At 42.4% G+C, this 20,905-nt stretch overlaps 1 protein-coding gene across 1 annotated transcript; it reads left to right on the forward strand.

Annotated features, from left to right (window-relative positions):
• Positions 1-6,150: 6,150 nt before the first annotated feature.
• On the forward strand, positions 6,151-11,569 carry LOC143847416 (uncharacterized). Its single transcript, XM_077356233.1, has 2 exons — positions 6,151-6,353; positions 10,316-11,569. Exon 2 carries the CDS (start codon positions 10,387-10,389, stop codon positions 11,488-11,490), a length of 1,104 nt encoding a protein of 367 aa, XP_077212348.1. The 5' UTR covers positions 6,151-6,353; positions 10,316-10,386; the 3' UTR covers positions 11,491-11,569.
• The last annotated feature ends 9,336 nt before the right edge of the window (positions 11,570-20,905 follow it).

The raw sequence follows: 20,905 nt of genomic DNA on the forward strand, positions 1-20,905 counted from the left end.
TAGTATTTTACAACTTCTGGCCATTCTCTCGGAACTCCGAGAAATGGTCTAGTAGAATTTTCCTTCTTCTGGCCGTTCTCTCGGAACTCCGAGAACATCGCGACAGCATAGAAAAGAGTCGTTGGTTTTTTAATTAAAAATTGGTTTTTGTTAATTACACTCCGAAACGGTCATATCTTCTCAAGTGCTATAAATACTCATTCAAAAGGATTATCCTCCTCTCTTGAATATTTGGAAAACCATCTTAAGTATTCAAAAACACTTGCAACTCATTTTAGCTTAAGATTTTGTTTTCTCCACCAAACTTGGCTTGCACTTGCAAATCATTTGAGTTTGGATTTAGGCCATCCATTTGCAACCTATTGAGGAGAAGCACTCAAGGGGATTACATCGTGCATCAAGCTTTCAAGAGAAGCCAAGCAATTCATCTTCTATTCTTGTAAAGGTGGCTAGGGCATCCTATCTTAATACCCTAAGGAGTATCTCTTAGAACTCGGCGAAGAAGGAGAGTCGGTGTAAAGGTGTCAAGGGCATCCTCATTTAATACCCCTTGGAAGTGTAATCGCCTCGGAGCCGGGCATCGTGGAGGTCTCACATAGTGGAAATCCTTAAGGACAATCTTAAGAAGAGTGGAGTAGGGCTTTGCCCGAACCACTATACATCGGTGTCTTCCTCACTTGTCTTGCAGTTTCATTCTTATTTGGTTTAGCATTTCATTTTGTTTTGATCTTATTTGAACTAACCAAAATCTAATCAAGAGAAGAAAAATCAAATTAGGTTTAATACTTAAATTTAAAAAGGTATAAATTAGAGTTAAAACCAATTCATCCCCCCTCTTGTTTATTTCAAAGAGGATTTAATATCAAGCACTTGGAATTCGACTTCAAAAGTCTCTCCCCCAATCTCGATTTCAGTGGCCAATGTCCCAATTACACCTCTTCTGGTGCCATCATATGCCAATATACCCTGCTAAGATGGTATGAAGTCTTCTGGTCCGAACCCTAAAGTAGTGGTAGTACTTAACGGGCAAACGTTCAAAGCTGACCCATTATCAATTAAGACTTCCGGCACTCTCTTTTTGTTGCAGATTACGATGATCCGGAGAGGGTGAGTATGATCTTTACCTTCTGGAGGCAAATCCTCGTCTGTGAAGGATAAAGTATTGGAAGCTCTCATGGTCACTAAGCTGACCAACTCATCTGGAGTGATCTCAACTGACACTTGCAATGCATTTAACTCACGAAGCACCAATTGTCGATGCTTGGGTGACGCCATCAATAAGCCTTAGATGGAAACATTAGCTTGCGTCTTTTTCAGTTGTTTTAGCAAATTGTCCTCTTCCTCTTCAACACTCTGTTTCTGTTTTTCTGTAGCTCTTGCGACTTCAGCAGGATTTTTGACACTCAACTCTGCCGGCTTAAAGAAACGTCCTCCACGTGTAACATGACGGAGCTCATCACATTGGTCATCCAGAAGTGACAGGTCTTCATCCTCTAGTCTTAAAACATACGGGACTTTTTCTTCCATCTCTTCTTCTTCATATTTGAAGACATAAGAGCACTCAGGGGATTCTGCTAATACTTTATCCCGAGCAGACAGTACATAAGGCTTCTCATTTCTGTATCTTCATCTCCCTCTTCCTATCTCAGAACATATGGTTCCTCAGAGATTACTGCGCAGATATGGGAATGGTCCAAAACGATTTCCACTGTAAGGATCGCCTAAACATTTGGCGGAGGGCTGGCATGCGTCGGCAAGGGATTCCGAGTAACATTAGGAGCTTTGATAGAAATTTTCTTTGCCTCAATCATGTCCTGGATCTTATGATTTAATGCCATACATCTATCAATCAGATGTTCGACACTCTGATGATATTCACAATAGTAATCCTTCCTCCAGTACCTTGGGAGAGGATTCGGAATCTCTCTAGGCTCTAGCAGCTCAATCTTCTTGTCCCTCAACAGTTTCTTTAACACTACTGACAAGGAATATGCCAAAGGGTCAAATCGTCTCGGTTCTTTCCTCTCTGGGCGACCTTCACCAAAGTTTACCCTCCTTGCTGGCGGAGCAGTATTCACATTGTGAACCTCCTTAGGTGCGATCATTGGTCTTTTTCCTTCTCTTGAATCAGAAGAAATTCTCGATCTCAAACCTTTGGACAATGCATCCTCTATTTGGGTTTCTGTCTTGATAAGATGATTGAAATAAAGAAAATATTGGATGGCCAGGTGATGGTAGTATTGTGGCGATAGATTTTTCACCACAATTTTAATCTGGTCCTCATCTGACAGACGATGAATCATTTGCGCAGCTTTCATTATGGCCCTGCTTCAACGCTTTCAGATCTCGCTTGGTTACATAGATCCCCTCCTCCATGGAGAATTGCTCGACGAACCTATTAGCAATGTCTTCTAAGGTTCGGATCTCTTCAGATTTCAAGCTCAAGAACCACTTCTTAGCCACTCCGATCAGGGATCGAGGAAATAAAAGAGCAACCTGTTCTGGAGATAAACCATGGTGCTGTAGAAGCAGAAGAACTGACATCAGATGGCTTCTAGGACACCCGGTCCCATCGTATTTATCCATGTCTGGTACTTTGAATCTCGGAGGCAATGTGACTCCCGGATAAATCATAAAATCTGCCATGTTCAACTTCTTCGGGCCTTGGAATTTTATGTTTTCTATCTCCTGGGTCAGCATGTCCAATCTGTCTGTTATCACCTTGCCCTTATCGGCTCTATCCAGATGAGGGTGACAATTCTCTTCTGCATATTGCTCATCTCAAAGTCATCCCCAACAGTGAATATTGCTGGTCTGTTCATCATAGGAGGTGGAGGAGGTGTGACTGAAGGATGCTAGGGTGCATGCTCTTTAGAAGTTAACTCTCTGTCATTTTTCAAACGAGCAATTTCTTCATTGATGGTGCCCAATTGTGCTAGGATAGCCTTCATCAACTCATTGGTGCCAAGGGTATTATGTCCATTTTCCGCCATTGATTCAGGTGTGGGTAAAATGGGTGAAAGAGTTTCCTGAAAGTTTGAAATGGGTAACAATGGGGAAGTAAAAGAGGGTGGTGACAAAGACTGTCGACTCAGCCTGGAGTCAGATGTCTAATGGGACCAAGTTGGTTTTGAAATATGAGTTTTCTGAGAAGCTATGATTGCTCTATATCAGAATCCTGAAATAGAAGTATAAAAATTAGATTAAAATGAATGATAAATGAGATAAGATATTCAATCAAATAGTGACGAGAGAAACGTAAACACACTTTCATTAATAGAATTCAAATTGTGATTACAACGGATGGAAATATTAATCTCTGATCACAACTGGATAAGCAGACTGACAATAATGGAAAATGCAGAAATCAAGATGATAAAACATAATATGGATCCTCAAAGCTCCTCAATCCGAGCTCTCCTGCTTGCAGGCTCTTCTGATATTTCTCCATGTCGGATTTTAGATGCTAAAGAAAATCTCCTCTCCATTTTTTTGTTTCCTCAACCAGCCACAATGGATCTAATGAGATCAGGAGTGAGATCTTCACAAAGAGGAGGGACTATGGCTCCAGGAGGACATGGAATTCCTGTAACCTGATGGAGAAATCGCATGGGTGCATAAAAAGATGATTTCTCAAGACCCATGAGGTAAACAAACGGATGTGGGTAGGTGCTAATGAAAACTTGGAAGCATGAATGACTCACCCAATGAAACTGGCTCATCTCTACATGCTGCAACCAATTACGCCATTCATCAATGGACTGAGGTTGATTAGCTATTGGTTGCCATGCACGGAAATTCTTCAGGGTATACGGATTTTGGTTTTGTCGATAAAGAACTTGAAGTTTCTCACCAAGCCAGACATATAGCAATTTAACACATCCACAGAAATTGTCTTTGACTTCTTGGGAAGCAATAAGGTCTAGTCCCAAGAATGTCTCTGCTAACATGGCGGGTATAGGATTCCTCCCCTCATTGATCTGATCTACCACTCCTAATAGGGTTAAAGATGCAACATGGCAGTTTCTGTGAAGAACGTGACGTGCGAAGACCATAAAGATTAAAGTGCTACGTCGACAATCCTGAAAACGGGAATTGGTAGGATCGACGTTTTTGGGAAAAAGCTTAATCAGGTCTTGAACTTTCACGCACGTATCCGTTAGACACGGCAGAGCATCCACAATTTCATTTTTGAATAGTTTACAAAAGTGGTCATGGGAGGGTTCTATTCTTGAAGGTTTGATCCAGAGTCCCTCAGATGGGAGCTCTAGCAGGGTACACCAGTCCTCAAATATGGGACAGAATTCAAAAGGGCCAAATCGGAAGACAAGAAGAACAGGATCCCAAAGTCCAGCAGCTGCTTGAAGAAACTTCCAATTTATATCATGACTGTTCAGATGAGTGAATGAATTGATGAAACGAGCAACCATGTTTGTCTTTGAATGCTCAGACGGAAGAACTCTAATGGTATCGGCTATCCAGTTGTCCAGCAAAATGTTCGCTATAATCAGACCTGACACAAAGATAGGACGGGATAATAAGGGAATGAAGATAACTTGGAATAAACAAAAAATAGAGATAAACTTAATGATCAATCATAAGAAGGATACAATTGGCGACACCGAATGTTCCACTGATGATCAAAAGATGATTAGAAACTCAGAAACGAGACCGCGGTCACAAAATGACAAAAGTGGATCATAGACCGGATCTAAATCTGGAAGATGGATGTCAAAACTGTATGATCAAGGAGATCAACAATGATAGACTATGGCCATAGAGACAGTAGACAAACTGTCGACCATATCTAAAGACAAAACAAGCAAAAATTTGAATAATACATACGCAATATGAATTTATGACACAACAAAAGAATGGATAAATGAGGTTTGAATCTTAAGGATAAAAATAGGCAAAAGTTGTCATCACTGGGGCAAGGAATAAACCGTAGCTATGAGTGTGACAAGTAGAAGCCACTAGCTAGGTTTAGATCTAAGAGATGAATAGACATGACTGATTGATTCAGGCCAGAAATCTCTACTAGAAAGTAGGTCCTGATCTTATAATCAAGAGATATATGGAAAAAAATCTCAAAGAATAGATCAAATGATAGGTCTCGACCATGAGAGGGGCAAGTAAAAGCCACTGGTCGGGTCTAGATCTGAAAAACGGACTGATATAACTGATTAGATTAAACAAGGAAACCTCACTAAAGAGTAGGCCCCAATCTGATAATCAATATATACATATATACATATATATCCTAACCAGAGGTACCAGCCCTAAATATAATCCCACAGAGTCAAGACACTTGACTCAAGACAGACATGTGAGTACACTAGGACTGCGTTGTAGCCACATAAGGTGAGCTAGAATAATCTATTGATAGGACATGGCTCCAAAATCTAGGCTCCAACATGTGTAAGCAACACATATTCGTCTTTATATGAATGCAATATATATAAGCACATGCAGATCCTAATTGGGCTTCACTAAGTCAGAAAATATATCTATATATATAATATATGTAAAATGAAAGTAGGGCTCCGGACTCAATATATCGGGTACTATGCTTATGATCCATACTTAAACGTATAACACAAGTATGCCTAGTGTTATACATAGTATGTGTAGACACCCACATTTTGCTTTACTTTAACCAACAATAACCTAATATATTGATCCATCCTCAAATTTTTTGAAAAAAACAAAATGATAAAGAGATGTACCTGGTGAGATGATTAGATCCGAAAAATTGAAAAATACCCTGATTAGTGAATTTAGTGTGTTAAATCCATGTGAGAACCCCCTCTATCATTGATTTATATGTTTTAGGTCATTAATATCTTGATCTGACTTTACGGATCATCAATCGGGACAAAATAAGCTAGGGTCACTTCATAGCCCGGACCCTGATTCCATTCCGAGACCCGATTTCCGTAAATCGTTAGATCAATGACAGATCTTGACCTGGGTCTCACCATCCAAAACCACCTAACCTCTCCTCTCATCCTAACCATCCAAACCTCACCTAACCTCACCTAACCTCTCCTCTCATCCTAACCACCCAAACCTCACCTAACCTCACCTAACCTCACCTAACCTCACCTAACCTCCTATCCCATTCTCCTATAAATACCCTCTCATCCCACCATCCAAGAAAAAGAAGAAAAAGAATCCCTCTCTTAGAAAATTCATCCCTCTCCCTCATCTCTTCAAGGGTTCGGCCATCCTTGCCGGATCGGGTGATACGTTGGGTGATATATATCAAAAGCAGTCATTATCAAGCAAGGAATCATCTTCAAGGAATTAAGATCAAAGAAAAATCAAACACAAAGTGGGTTTTCAAAGAGGTAGGCATTTATTTCAATTCTATGTAGGGTCTATTTTCATGCATATCTTTTACTTTAAAAGAAAAACCATGTTAGGAAGCATCTAGGATCAATCTTTACTCATTCTTCTTGATGGTAGACTTTGAAGTTATACATGTTTCCCTCTTCTCTTAACCCATCTTATCTTCATTTTTATTTTTCCCTAATGGTTCACACCCTGGTTCCCCCTGGTTAGCCTCTGGTTAGACCCTGGTTGCACCCAGGTTCGTTGCTGGTTGCACCCAGGTTCGATACTGGTTCGCACCCTGGTTCCCTGCTGGTTCGCACTCTGGTTAGACCCTGGTTGCACCCAGGTTCGTTGCTGTTTGCACCTAGGTTCGATACTGGTTCACACCCTGGTTCCCTGCTGGTTCGCACTCTGGTTAGACCCTGGTTGCACCCAGGTTCGCTGCTGGTTGCACCCAGGTTCCCTGCTGGTTGCACCATGGTTCCCCTGCGGGTTGCACCCTGGTTCCCTGCTGGTTCGCACCCTGGTGCACCCTGGTCCGCACCCTGGTTTGTACCCTGCTGGTTGCACCCTGGTTCCCCTGCTGGTTCGCACCCTGGTTCCCTGCTGGTTCGCACTCTGGTTAGACCCTGGTTGCACCCAGGTTCGCTGCTGGTTGCACCCAGGTTCCCTGCTGGTTGCACCCTGGTTCCCCTGCTGGTTCGCACCCTGGTTCCCTGCTGGTTCGCACCCTGGTGCACCCTGGTCCGCACCCTGGTTTGTACCCTGCTTCCTCCTAGTTAGACCATGGCTAGTCTCGGGTTTGCTCCTAACTTAGACCCGACTCACTTGACCCTAACCATTAACCCAATCCAACCTAACCATTAACCACACCTAAACCCATACCCATAAGCCTTAAACCCTATAACCATAGCCACACATCATACACCACATGCCTTTCATTCATCCACCCAACAGTACCCTCATACACCCCTACAATAGACCCGGCCAACCCAGTTAACCCGGCCATCGGGCCCATTCGGCCCAATTAATTCATTCCCCTTAAGAGCCGCTTTGCCCTATTGGTTCCTAAGATACTCCAACCACCCAAACCTCAAGCCGCACCCCAATCCACGCTCAACCAGTTCCAATCCAGTCTAAGCCAAGTCAACCCACACTTGACCTTGACCATTAACCCAATCCAATCCAACTCAACCATTAACCCCACCTAACCTGACCCTAGCACAACTCAACCGAGTCACATCAACCCAAGCCATACCTTTGTCCACTCACTGAGGCACACCATTTATCCATAAATCTGGTTACATTAAATCTAACCCAGCCAGGCCACCTGCAGCTTAAGTCAAATCGCCCCAATACAATCCATCCAAGTGGGATCCCAACCCAGCTCAACTGAGTCAACTCTAGCCAACCTCCCTAGTCGAGTTGACCCAACTCTCTAGTCGAGTATGCTCAACCTCTTTAACCGATTGGACTCTCCCCTTAGTTGACTCAATCCAATTCCTTAATCAACCCATCCCAATGCAACCGAGTCGCATTCGACCAAGTTGCGGCCTTCCATGTCACAACCGAGTCATTCCCCTATTCTACTAATGCCCTTTTACACCTAATAGAACTTCCTCCCTTTTGCCTAACCAAGTCATATCCCAACACAATCTGAGTCGCATGTCTGAATCCATTTGACCGAATCTCATAAGCCCGCCCATTTTGAATTCCCAAAATTCAAACCCTTGATGATTCCTATATGCTCAATTCTTTGATGCAAATTCCCAATTCCAAAATCCCATTGCTAAATCAATGTTTCTGAATCTCAAGTCCAATGCTCAAATACAAACCCGATTCCTGATCCAAATACCAATCCTGTTTTCCAAAATCCAAGCAACCTCCCCAGCGGAACTACGTGTGGCTTGATCCCCATCGCGGGGTACGTAGGCAATTTGGCACTCCCAAGTTCAATCGCACCTTTCTCTATCTTTCTCATTCCCTCACACTATTTCATCATCTCTTCCATCTTTTTTTTCACTAACCTCGAGAATTTAAATCGATTTGTCTTGTGTCTTTCGGAACCGTTGGATCACGGTTTCCGTCGTAAGGACCCTTAGAGCCCAATTTAGGAACACCGGTGTCGTGTCGTGTCCTAAGTTTTAGAGAGTCCTAGAGTTAGGAGTCCAGCCTCATCACGGACGCTTGCTATGTATAGCAACCGTGCCATAGGTCTAGTTACACTAGTCACCCAATCTTTCCCTAGGACAAGCCTAGTAAACTAGGATGTAAGGCAAACCTGCATTAGTCTAAGGGACCATTTGCATTTAGATGAGAATCATATAGCATCTTAGATGAAATCCTAAGATAATAAAATCCTCAACTTGAATTAAATAACTTCTCCTAAAACTGTTGAAACAGTCAATCCCGTCTAGGTCGGTGTCTTAGTTGAGTTAGGCATATGTAACTTAGCTTAGGTGCACCGAACTACGTCGACTCTGATCCCAGTGAGGCTTGGGTACGTAGGCAGCTTGGATGTCTGACGGCATACCACCCGCGAGTCGGCACCACAACAAATTGTGGTGTTTTGGATATTAATTTTCTTGTAAATGCTTAATCAAATCATTTAGGGCTTTCCATGAAATTAGAATTCTAGGAGAACTTTCACTTAGAATGAATCCAGACAAATTAATAAATCAAGATACACATCTAGGATTCACATTGAAATTAGATCATAGGATGCATGTCACTTAGTTCGCACATTAACATAGAGTTGAATGAGCCATTTAAAATAAATTTAAAAGAGTTAGCTTTTGGAATCGAAGACCGATTATCGGGCAGGAATGGTGCATGTGGCGGATAACTCCCCATACCTTCCATTCTCGTAACCAGGTAGCGAGTCTAGATTTCTGGTTAATTTCGGGTCCTAGATCCCACATCTAGGTGGCGACTCTGTCAGTCTCTTTCGTGTGGAATTCGGATTGCCTTAGTGATCCCAAGTTCACATGAAAGACGAATTCAGATCAATAATTAAATGCACACGCCAATCGCGTGGATACAGGAGACCAAGAGAGAGAGCGCGGCGGCTCGCGCCCCACCCCTCTCGCGGGATTCGGGTACCACAGTTTGGCGACTCTGCTGGGGACCACCTAACTTCATTAAAATTTCAAAAGATAATTCATTTGAATTTAATTTAATTGGCTCATAAAAACTCTATACTTGTTAGATTAGTTTGTCTTGTTTTATTTTCTCATCACACTTTACTCAAACTTAATCTAACAAAACCTGAAGGCATCATAGATTGCGCAAACATATTGCACACACTTACATTACTTGCATCTAAACTCTGCATCTCACGTGCACACACGTCCTATTTTAGGAACCCGGAGTGTTATCTAGCATGGTTGACTGGGATTTCATCACCTGGTGCCTCTGTGCTAGAGAAGCATTCCACCCTTAGCCTAGTACCATTATGGTACGTAAACGGATCTCTTGTTCACGTACTGATACGCCGGACACTGGTACAGTATATCGAACAGGGATTCGCGCTAAGGGAACTCTTGGCCTTACCCCTAGATTAACCCACACATGCATGTAGTATACGAACACATGTGCATCACGTGTGTGAGCCTAGTTTAGGATATCCTGCCTATTTGTGTCTAGATTAGGCCGTAGACCATCTTCCAATGGCTACGATCGGTCCTAGGTACACGAACAAAGTCATGAGTCGAGATCCTCTCTCCACTCCGCTTGATTAGGATTAGGGTTGATGCCTTCAGGTCACACTGTTAAAATGTGCGAGATTAAAAAAAAAATTTCCTTTAGGGGTTAGGATATAAATCCTATCATTTCCAAAGATCTCATAGGATTAGTCATTCTTGATCTATCCGTTGAAAGCAATCTTATGCTATCTCATCTAATCTTTCGATCGTATGCCTTTCATTCTTCTATCGTGTGATTCGATCATGTATTCATACTTTCCTTGTACTGGCAGGAACTTATCCCAATCTCGTGTTCATGTAATCCTGATCATTCTTATATCTCTTCTCTTGGCTTACGGGCACTATGTCTACTCGTACAATTCTTGATTGGATCCGTGGTACATTAAGAGAATCCCATATCTACGCCATAAGTGAACAAGAGAAAAATCTCTTCGGCTACGTGGCAACCATCAAGCTCGATTGGGGATTACTCTATGCCGCATCAGAGTGTTGGGATCCCGATCATCATGTCTTCCGTTTTGGCAACCAAGAAATGTGTCCCACCTTTGAAGAATGGTGTGCCTTATTGGAATATCCTGTGGATGGCCCTCTAGTGAAGCCATCCTGTGTTCCAGATTATCGTCCTTTGTTCCTTTGCTTGATGGATAATCCAGATGAATCCATGAACTCTTTCATGAAAGGCCAAGAAGTGTCCATGCAGCGACTGATTGACATTTACCCTCCTGTTGGATACATTGGTGCTGTTGATATTCAAAAAGCTCGACGGCGCGCTTTGAGATTCTGCTCCTTTGCTAGGTTCCTCACTGTCCAGCCTTCTCGCTTTGCGTCAGCTGTTCTTCTGGACCTCGTTGATCAAATGGATCGTGGCGCCAATCCAATTCCTACTATGCTTGCAGAAACTTTCAATGGATTGGATGATATGGCTCACCTTCGTGCCAGTTCAGGTCCAAGCTCTTATATTCGCTCTTTCGTTGGGTCTTTCTCAGGATGTCCTGCATTACTTCAAGTGTGGTTATGCCACAAGCTAAAAATTGCAGCTCCTGTCCATTTTGATCATACGTTATACACCTTCAGTGAATGGCGTCATGATGTTTCTTTCGATCATAAAAGCGATTGGGTTGAATGGTTAAATTCTCGCCAAGAAGATCAGATTTATTGGCAAATTCCCGGAATCCAAGAAGCTGTCTTCAACACCGGAGAAGCTAACTACGTTCGCCTTCTTGGTTTCAAAAAGACTTCCTTTTATGTTCCTGCCAGGATTCAGCGTCAGTATGGAAGGGAGCAATCCATTGTGCCTCCCCTTCATCATTTCTATCCGCCTGAGGGTCTCAAGCCCAAGATTGTCAAAGCTGTTTCATCTGCTTGGGATGCAAGAATCATCAAACCTTTAAAGGAGTCAGTTGAGGAAGATTGTCGTCCGAAGAAGAAGTCTAAAAAGAATGCTTAGTTCCATGTTTATCTTTGAAAGATTGAACCATGTACTCAAATTTTAATGATTGATCAATAAAGTCCATCCTTCTCTTTCATTATCTTTGTCTATGTGTGCATCATCGTCTATTCTTCTCTCTGATTTTAAAATATGTCTTTCGGATATTACAGGGCAATAAACATCATAGCTAACCCTAATACTCCTTGGGTTCGGGTCTCTTCGCGGTTAGAGAGGAAATCTGTTTCTCCGCCACCTTCTCTAAGAACCCCAGCATCTCCTTCTTTCCCGTCCTCATCCTCACCAATGGCAGACAACCAAGATGGTCTTCCACCCGCTGCTATTACCGATACTCTTACCTTGATTCTCCAACAGCTTCAAGAACTCAAAGAAGAAAACCGAGTTATCAAGGCTCAGCTTTCTGAAAAGTTGGGACCGTCGTTGTCCAAGGATAAAGGGCCTATGCGCCAAGCAGCTACTCCAGTAGCACCTGCCCAAACAGTGTTCATCAATATCCCTGATAAAGTCGAAGAAGACTTAGAAAAAGAGCAGTACAGCGAGAATCACAGTAGGCCTTCTCAGTCCATGGTTGATAAGTCTGTTATGGAGAAATTAGAGACTCTTACCAGGAAAGTTCAAGACATTCAGTTTCAAGACCAGGGTGGTTTCAATCCCAGTGATCTTACTTTATTTCCCGAAATTCGCCTTCCTGCCAATTTTCAAATGCCCGATTTCGACAAATATGATGGTGTGGGTTGTCCAATCACACATTTGCAAATGTTCACCATCATGTGTCAGCCTCAAGGGTTATCTTCTGAGCAAATGGCTCAATTGTTCCCAGTTTCCCTAACCAAGGTTGCGAGGAGATGGTTCATGGTCTTGGACAAGACTCGTTACAGGACATGGAAGGATATCGGCGAGCAGTTCATCAGGCAATTCAAATATGATGATGGGACAGAAATCACCAGAAAGGATTTAGAGAGAACAAAGCAAGACTTGAGGGAATCCTTTTTGATTTTTGTGAAAAGATGGAGGAGAATAGCAGCTCAGATGATGGAGCGCCCGTCTGAGGAAGAACAAGTCCAGATAATCATGAAAAATATTTCCCCCCAGCTCCAGTATCACATGTCTTTGCAATACTATCCAGACTTCAAACACTTCATCGTGGCTGGCACCCAGATAGAGGAGGCTATGGCTCAAGGTGTATTCAACCGTAGCAACCCAAACCCCAGAGATTTCAAAAAGTCCCCTCCAGCCCAAGTCAATAGTATTTCCCGTTCCAATGCTCAATCCTCTAGGTCCCAAGAACCTTTAGTAATGGACTATGCTCAAACCGCAACCGCACCTCGGCAACAAACCCGGGTAGAATTTACCCCTCTTCCCATTCCATCTTCAGAGGTGCTTAAGCAGTGTCTTGCTTCAGGTCGCATAACCTTACCTGCCATCCGGCCTCCCCCCAATCCTCTACCTGCAAGTTGGCGAGCTGACCTACACTGTGAGTACCACAGAGGTCCTGGTCATCTTACTGACAACTGCATTGCCTTGAAATTTAGAATCCAGAAACTCATTGATGAGAAAGTCATTGCATTCCAGCCAAGACCCAATGTCACCCAAAACCCATTACCTGGTCATGCAAATCCTCCTGCTGCCGTTAATGCCATAACCATAGGAGATCCTGAGTTTGACCCTCTTACCCTCATATGTGCCTTAGAACCCATCTCTGAACCCCAAATCATATTCTGTGATGAATCACACCTAAGAGAGTCTGTACCTCCCTTGGTAATCACCTATGAGCCACAAGTCCCTCAAATTATCACTTATGATGAGCCTGAATTGGATGAAGTCAGACATGTGACAAGGGGCGGAAGAATTTTCAAACCTGTTGAATTGAGAGTCGAAAATCCAGGGGCATTGGCTCGAGGAGAGGAGCCGCAATATGTGAAAGATCCAGATGATGAAGTTGTGCAGCAGTTAAAGAAAACTCAGGCTGTTATATCTGTATGGGGATTATTGATAGCATCAAAGAAACACAGAGAGGCTGTGTTAAAAGAATTGAATACAACACAGGTATCCTCAGAGATATCTCCGGAGCAACTGGCTGAAGTTGTTGCTCTAACCCAGGCCACCAGGGCCATTAGTTTCTCAGATCAAGAGCTGCCTCCTCAAGGTCGGAATCATGCTAGAGCTCTTCATGTCACTATTGTTTGTGGAGGCAAGAAAGTACCATCTGTGTTGGTAGATAACGGATCCGCGTTGAATGTGTGTCCATTAAGAACTGCCATTACCTTGGGTTTCGGTCCCACTGATTTTGCCGAATCAACCCTTGGTATCCTCGCATATGACAATACCCGAAGAAATGTGGTCGGAGTCCTCACCACCAAGATAGTTATGGGCGGTCAAGAATTTGAGGTTGAGTTTCAAGTTATTGATATCAAAGCCTCGTTCAATATGCTTCTAGGACGTCCCTGGTTACATAAGGAAGGTGCTGTCGCTTCAACCCTTCACCAAAAATTGAAGTTCATTAAAGATGGGAAGTTGTTCACTGTCAGAGGTGATGAAGAGCCAGAAATAGGGCAAATAACAGGAGAAACTTTAATCCTTCCAGTTGCAAAAGCAGATGACTACAACTTGAATGGTTTCGCATTCGAGGTTGCTGTTATCTCTTACAAGGATGCCTCTCGGGAGGAGTTGTGTTTGCCGTTCGCCATCAGTTCTGTGGTGGCCAAGATGATGAGAAAAATGAACTACTTCCCTGGTATGAATTTGGGCCGTGATCCAAGCAAGGCATCTCACTGGCGCCCAATCAAAGCAAACCATGGAATTTTCGGTCTTGGATATGTACCTACTGAAGAGGAGGAGGAAGCCATGGAAAAATTGTTGAAATTGAAGGAAGAAATCCGCCGCACCGGAAGGGTACTCCTAATGGCTCCATATCCCTTATCAATGAATGGTCATTTTATCAAAGAAGGTGAGACGTTTCCATACTATGGGTTTTCTGAACCATGGTATGACTCAGTGACAGGGATCATGATACCCGGTTTTGAAATATTCAGTGGCCTTGCTCTCCCAGAAACAGAACCGCCGATATATTATGTTGAGAAAACTGTTGAGGACTGGTTAGTCTACCTTGAGCCAGATGTGCTGGAATCTTTGTTTGAAGAAAATGTGCCTGATGTTGATTACTATTCTGAAGAACAAGAAGAGACAGATTGTGAAGATATGCTAGTGGCAGTTATTCAGAGTAATGATACCTTTACTGAACCTCAGAGTCAGATTGCACCTGCAACAGAAAATCTTTCAAACTGGAGTTCTGATGTTTTTCCATCTTATTTTATTGCTAAGTCAAGTCTAGTCAAGTCGAGTGAATCAGTGTCAGTGCCTAGTCCAGGCGAGTCATTTTCTGAGTTTATTTACTATGTGAATCCTGAACCTGTTCAGGATGAGTCCAATGATAATGATGTAACTTCTTTCAATTCAATGAAATCTGATTCTCAGTATGTCTCTGTGTTTGCTTCTGACTTTAATAATAATGATAACACTCCCTCCTCAGATGAGGAAGGGGGGATCGACGAAACTCCCCTTGAATTGCAGCATATGCTCAAACAAGAGGAGGAGCGCCGAGCCCAGCCTCTTAAAGATGAAATCGAAATTATAAACATCGGAACAGAAGATTTAATACAGGAAATACGAATTGGAAATACTCTATCCTCTGAAGAGCGCGATGAATTAATAAACCTACTTAAGGAATATAAAGAAGTTTTTGCCTGGTCCTACAAAGATATGCCCGGGTTGAGCGAAGACATTGTTCAGCACAAGCTACCTTTATTGCCTGGGATTAAACCTAAAAAGCAGAAGCTAAGGAGAATGAAGCCTGAGTGGGTCCTGAAAGTAGAAGAAGAGGTTACTAAGCAGTTGAATGCTGGATTTCTGCAAGTGGTGGAATATCCAGAATGGCTCGCAAATATAGTACCTGTACCGAAGAAAGATGGAAAGGTGAGAATGTGTGTAGATTTCAGGGATTTGAACAAGGCAAGTCCAAAAGATGATTTCCCTCTACCACATATTGATATCTTGGTGGACAATACGGCCGGGCATGAATTACTATCTTTTATGGATGGTTTCTCGGGCTACAATCAAATTAAGATGGCACCCGAGGACATGGCTAAGACCTCGTTCATTACACAATGGGGGACATATTGCTATCGGGTAATGCCATTTGGTCTTAAGAATGCCGGTGCGACATACCAAAGAGCAGCTACAGCCTTGCTCCATGACATGATACATAGAGAAGTCGAAGTTTATGTCGATGATATGATTGTAAAAGCCAAGGAAAGGAAAGATCATATCCCGAACCTTAAGAAGTTCTTTGAAAGAATTCTCAAATACCAGCTTCGCCTGAATCCTAGCAAGTGTGTGTTCGGGGTTACCTCCGGTAAGTTGCTTGGATTTATGGTGAGTCAAAGGGGTATAGAGGTAGATCCTCAGAAGATTAAGGCTATCCAGGAGATGCCACCGCCTAGAACCGAGAAGGAAATTCGGGGATTCTTAGGAAGGATACAGTTCCTAAGGCGATTCATCGCTCATCTGACATCAACTTGTGAACCTATCTTTAAGCTCTTAAAGAAGAACTCTTCCAAAGAATGGACAGAGGAATGTCAGCAGGCCTTTGAAAAGATAAAGCAAAGTTTGTCTGAGCCACCGATAGTAGCACCAGTGATACCGGGGCATCCATTGCTACTTTACTTGTCAGTAACAGAAACCACAATGGGTTGTATGTTAGCACAACAAGATCCAGAAACCAAGCATGAAAAGGCTGTGTATTATCTTAGCAAGAAGATGTTGGAGTATGAACAAAAGTATACTGTCCTAGAAAAAACCTGCTTAGCCTTGGTTTGGGCCACTCAGCGACTCAGGCATTACCTTTTATCACATAAGGTCCTGCTTTTGTCGAGGATGGATCCTCTGAAGTATCTCTTTGAAAAACCAGCCCTGACAGGCAGGACTGCCAGATGGTTATTATTGTTGTCTGAATTTGACATCACTCATGTAACCCAAAAATCAGTAAAGGGCCGAGCCATTGCTGAACAATTGGCGGAAGCACCCCGAGAAGAAAGTCAGCATTTCAAGCCGATGTTCCCAGATGAAGAGATCATGATGGTTGAAGATGAGTATCCAGAAACTGGTTGGACCCTCTATTTTGATGGAGCAGCAAACCAAACAGGACAAGGAGTAGGGGCATTGCTTGTGTCGCCTCGAAATGAGCATGTCCCCGTTGCCGTTAAGTTACAATTCAATTGCACCAACAATATGGCAGAATATGAAGCATGCATTGTTGGGCTTGAGGCTGCATTGGCCTTAGGCATAGAGAATCTTGACGTATATGGAGATTCGAAGCTAATCATTTGCCAAACTCAAGGAGAGTGGAGAACCAAAGAAGAAAAGCTATTGCCATATCATGAATACTTGGATATTCTCGCTAAGCAATTTCAACGCGTCACTTTCAGTTATTTGCCAAGGTTGAAGAATAGATTCGCCGATGCCTTAGCAACGTTAGCTTCCATGATTGACATACCTCACAATATGAAGATGAGGCCCATCACGGTTCAAGAGCAATGGGCTCCTGCATATGTTGATGCTATAGAAATAGCTGCAAGATGTCCCGATGGAAAGCCATGGTATACAGACATAAAGAACTACATCTCAGGCCAGGGGCATCCCAATGAGGCGTCGAGTAAAGAAATAAGGACTTTGCAGAGATTGGCAGCTAATTTCGTCATTTGTGGAGGAGAGTTGTATCGACGGTCTTTCGATGGAATTCAACTCTTATGTGTCACTGAAGATCAGGCAGAAGAAATTCTTGCAGATATTCATGAAGGGGTGTGTGGGCCTCATATGAATGGGAAGATGTTGGCAAGGAAGATCCTACGTCTGGGGTATTATTGGCCGACATTAGAAGCAGATTGTCACACATTTGTGAAGAGATGCTATAAATGTCAGATACATGCGAATCTCATCCATGTACCACCCACCGAATTGCATTCTCTTACCTCTCCTTGGCCGTTTTCGGTATGGGGAATTGACATCATTGGCAAGATTTCTCCCAAGTCGTCTAATGGTCACGAGTACATACTCGTTGCTATTGATTACTTCACCAAGTGGGTTGAGGCCGCTTCTTATGCAAAGCTTACATCCTCATCAGTTGCTAAATTCATACGCACCAACATAATTTGCAGATATGGAATTCCCCATGAACTTATCTCAGATAATGGATCTCATTTCAAGAAGGAAGTAATCTCTCTTTGCGAAGAATTCAAGATTAAGCATCATAAATCCTCGCCTTATCGTCCGCAGACAAATGGAGCGGTAGAAGCTGCAAACAAAAATGTCAAGACTATCATTAGCAAAATGTCAGAAACTTATAAAGATTGGTCGAATAAGTTACCATACGCCTTGTGGGCTTACAGAACATCAATTAGGGCTTCAACTGGGGCAACCCCTTACTCTCTTGTTTACGGGATGGAAGCAGTGCTACCTGTTGAGATCCGTGTACCTTCGCTCCGAGTATTGACTGAAGTCAAGTTACCAGAAAATGAATGGGCAGATGCCAGGTATAAAGAGTTGAACATGCTAGACGAGAAGAGATTAAAGGCGCTTTACCATGTGCAAGGTTATCAGCGCAGAATAGCCCGTGCTTTTAATAAAAAGGTTAAGGTCAGAGATTTAGAAGAAGGCAATCTTGTTCTAAAAGAGAATCGAGCACCAATGTTTGACCCAAGGGGCAAGTTCAAACCAAATTGGTCAGGACCATACATTGTGGACCAAATCTTACCCGGAAAAGCCGTCAAGCTCCGTAATTTAAATGGAGAAATATTGCCAGAACCAACAAATCTTGATCAACTCAAGAGGTTCTATGCTTGAACATCAGAAGGCCGTCCTTTGGCCGAATAAATCCCAAATTCATAACCAAAAATCAAAAAATTTATAACCTTTTGCAAACCCTTTTGAGCCTAAATAAAATTTTCCTTCAAATCCCAATATACTAGGGGCATTCGCCCTGAACTACGCATGATCTGATTCCTACACTGGGATACGTAGGCAACCTGTTCATAGGTTCGGTCGAGACCCTTGCAAAACCTTAAGCCATTCTTTGAAAAGCCCTACCTCACCTATAAAGTCCTTTTGGTGTTCAAGTAAAAAGAAAAGAAGATAAAAAAAAAAAATAATAAAAAAGAAAAGAAATGGAGCTTGAAGATCCGCTAGATTGAAAAACCTGAAAAGGCGATCTAGGCAAAATTTAGGATCATTCCCCTGCTAAGTTGAAAACCTGAAAGGGCGGCTTAGGCAAAAGGTAAGGGGGTGGCCCGCTGAGTCGAAAACCTGAAAAGGCGATTCAGGCAAAAGTTAAGGCCGAGCGGTCCACCAAGTTGAAAATCCAAAAAAGGAAGACTTGGTCGTGGTAAGATTGGATTCACGCCAAAAGAATTACATCGGTCTCTGAACTCGCGGTAGGTCAGGCGAAGCTAATACACAATGATTCTCGAAACTAGGGGCATTAATTTTGAAGCAATCTGAAAGTTGATAGAAAGATATATGAGGTATCACTGTATTAAAAATAAGTGAAGATGTTTATCAATGGAGAAACGTTCTTTAAAAGAGGCTAGTCTAACCCAAAAGAAAATACTGATAAGTCAGAAGCATCACGAGATTACTGGAGTAATCTTTCTTATTTTGTGTTTTTATTACAAGTGTCTGTAGTTCTATTTAAAAAAAAAAAAAATTTTATTTTTAGAATTGTTGTAGGGTGCAATCACTCTGAAGGCAGGTTCATTAACAGGTTCTGAGGAACTTGGAAAAAGGTGACGCTGTCACGAATGACGAAGATCTTTGAAAGAATAATCTCTGGTCAACGAATAGAAGAAGGTTAGAATGCCTCAAACTGAGGCAGATTGCTAATGAAGTGGCATCCCATATTTAAGCCCTGAAGTTCTTTTGCTGCATAGTGTTATTAAATCCTTTGCTTCTAAAGTTGTTAATTGGAAATTTCGATTTCTCTCAAAGCTCAAATCATCATATCTCTCTGAATCCATTTGGAAAAAGATATTTTCTCTCTGAACATCACACAAATATGATATCTCGCTTCCTTGGAGTCCGTACAAATACGGTATTTCACTCTCCGAGTCCATACGACTATGGTCTCTTATCCCCTTTGAACATCATACAACTATGATGTCTCATTTCCTTGGAATCCGTACAAATACGGTATTTCATTCTCTTCGAGTTCATACAACTATGGTCTCTTATCCCCTTTGAACATCATACAACTATGATGTCTCATTTCCTTGGAATCCGTACAAATACGGTATTTCATTCTCTTCGAATCCATACAACTATGGTCTCTTATACCCTTTGAACATCATACAACTATGATGTCTCATTTCCTTGGAATCCGTATAAATACGGTATTTCATCTTGCCCAAGCCCATTCAAAAATGATGCTGCATTTTCATTAAGAATCTTTCAAAAGTCATCCATTATTCTCTGAGACCATTTGAAAATGACGTCTCATTTCCTCTGAAGCTGTTCAAAAGCGATATTCCTTTCCCTCCGAAAATCCATTTGAAAATGGTATCCCATTTCTCTCGTTGCCAGCGGCACCGCAGCGGGTTTGTTTTATTGCATTCCAATTCTAGGATTTCATCTAAGGTCTTGCATTATATTAGGTTGCATTGTGTTTAGGGGGTCCTTTGTCGATTAAAGCTACGCAAAATGGTTCTGTCATTTTGACTTTGGTATTCGATGACTACGTCGTCTCTACCAAAGAGGGGCATCTGTAGACACCCACATTTTGCTTTACTTTAACCAACAATAACCTAATATATTGATCCATCCTCAAATTTTTTGAAAAAAACAAAATGATAAAGAGATGTACCTGGTGAGATGATTAGATCCGAAAAATTGAAAAATACCCTGATTAGTGAATTTAGTGTGTTAAATCCATGTGAGAACCCCCTCTATCATTGATTTATATGTTTTAGGTCATTAATATCTTGATCTGACTTTACGGATCATCAATCGGGACAAAATAAGCTAGGGTCACTTCATAGCCCGGACCCTGATTCCATTCCGAGACCCGATTTCCGTAAATCGTTAGATCAATGACAGATCTTGACCTGGGTCTCACCATCCAAAACCACCTAACCTCTCCTCTCATCCTAACCATCCAAACCTCACCTAACCTCACCTAACCTCTCCTCTCATCCTAACCACCCAAACCTCACCTAACCTCACCTAACCTCACCTAACCTTACCTAACCTCACCTAACCTTACCTAACCTCACCTAACCTCACCTAACCTCCTATCCCATTCTCCTATAAATACCCTCTCATCCCACCATCCAAGAAAAAGAAGAAAAAGAATCCCTCTCTTAGAAAATTC

Source organism: Tasmannia lanceolata, unplaced genomic scaffold, assembly GCF_043159265.1.
Source record: "Tasmannia lanceolata isolate RefF3 unplaced genomic scaffold, GAP_Taslan_0.1 ptg000015l, whole genome shotgun sequence".
NCBI lineage: Eukaryota > Viridiplantae > Streptophyta > Magnoliopsida > Canellales > Winteraceae > Tasmannia > Tasmannia lanceolata.

Excerpts from the sequence above, each read along its gene's own strand:
- LOC143847416 (XM_077356233.1), top strand. The coding sequence starts at position 10,387 with ATGTCTACTCGTACAATTCTTGATTGGATCCGTGGTACATTAAGAGAA.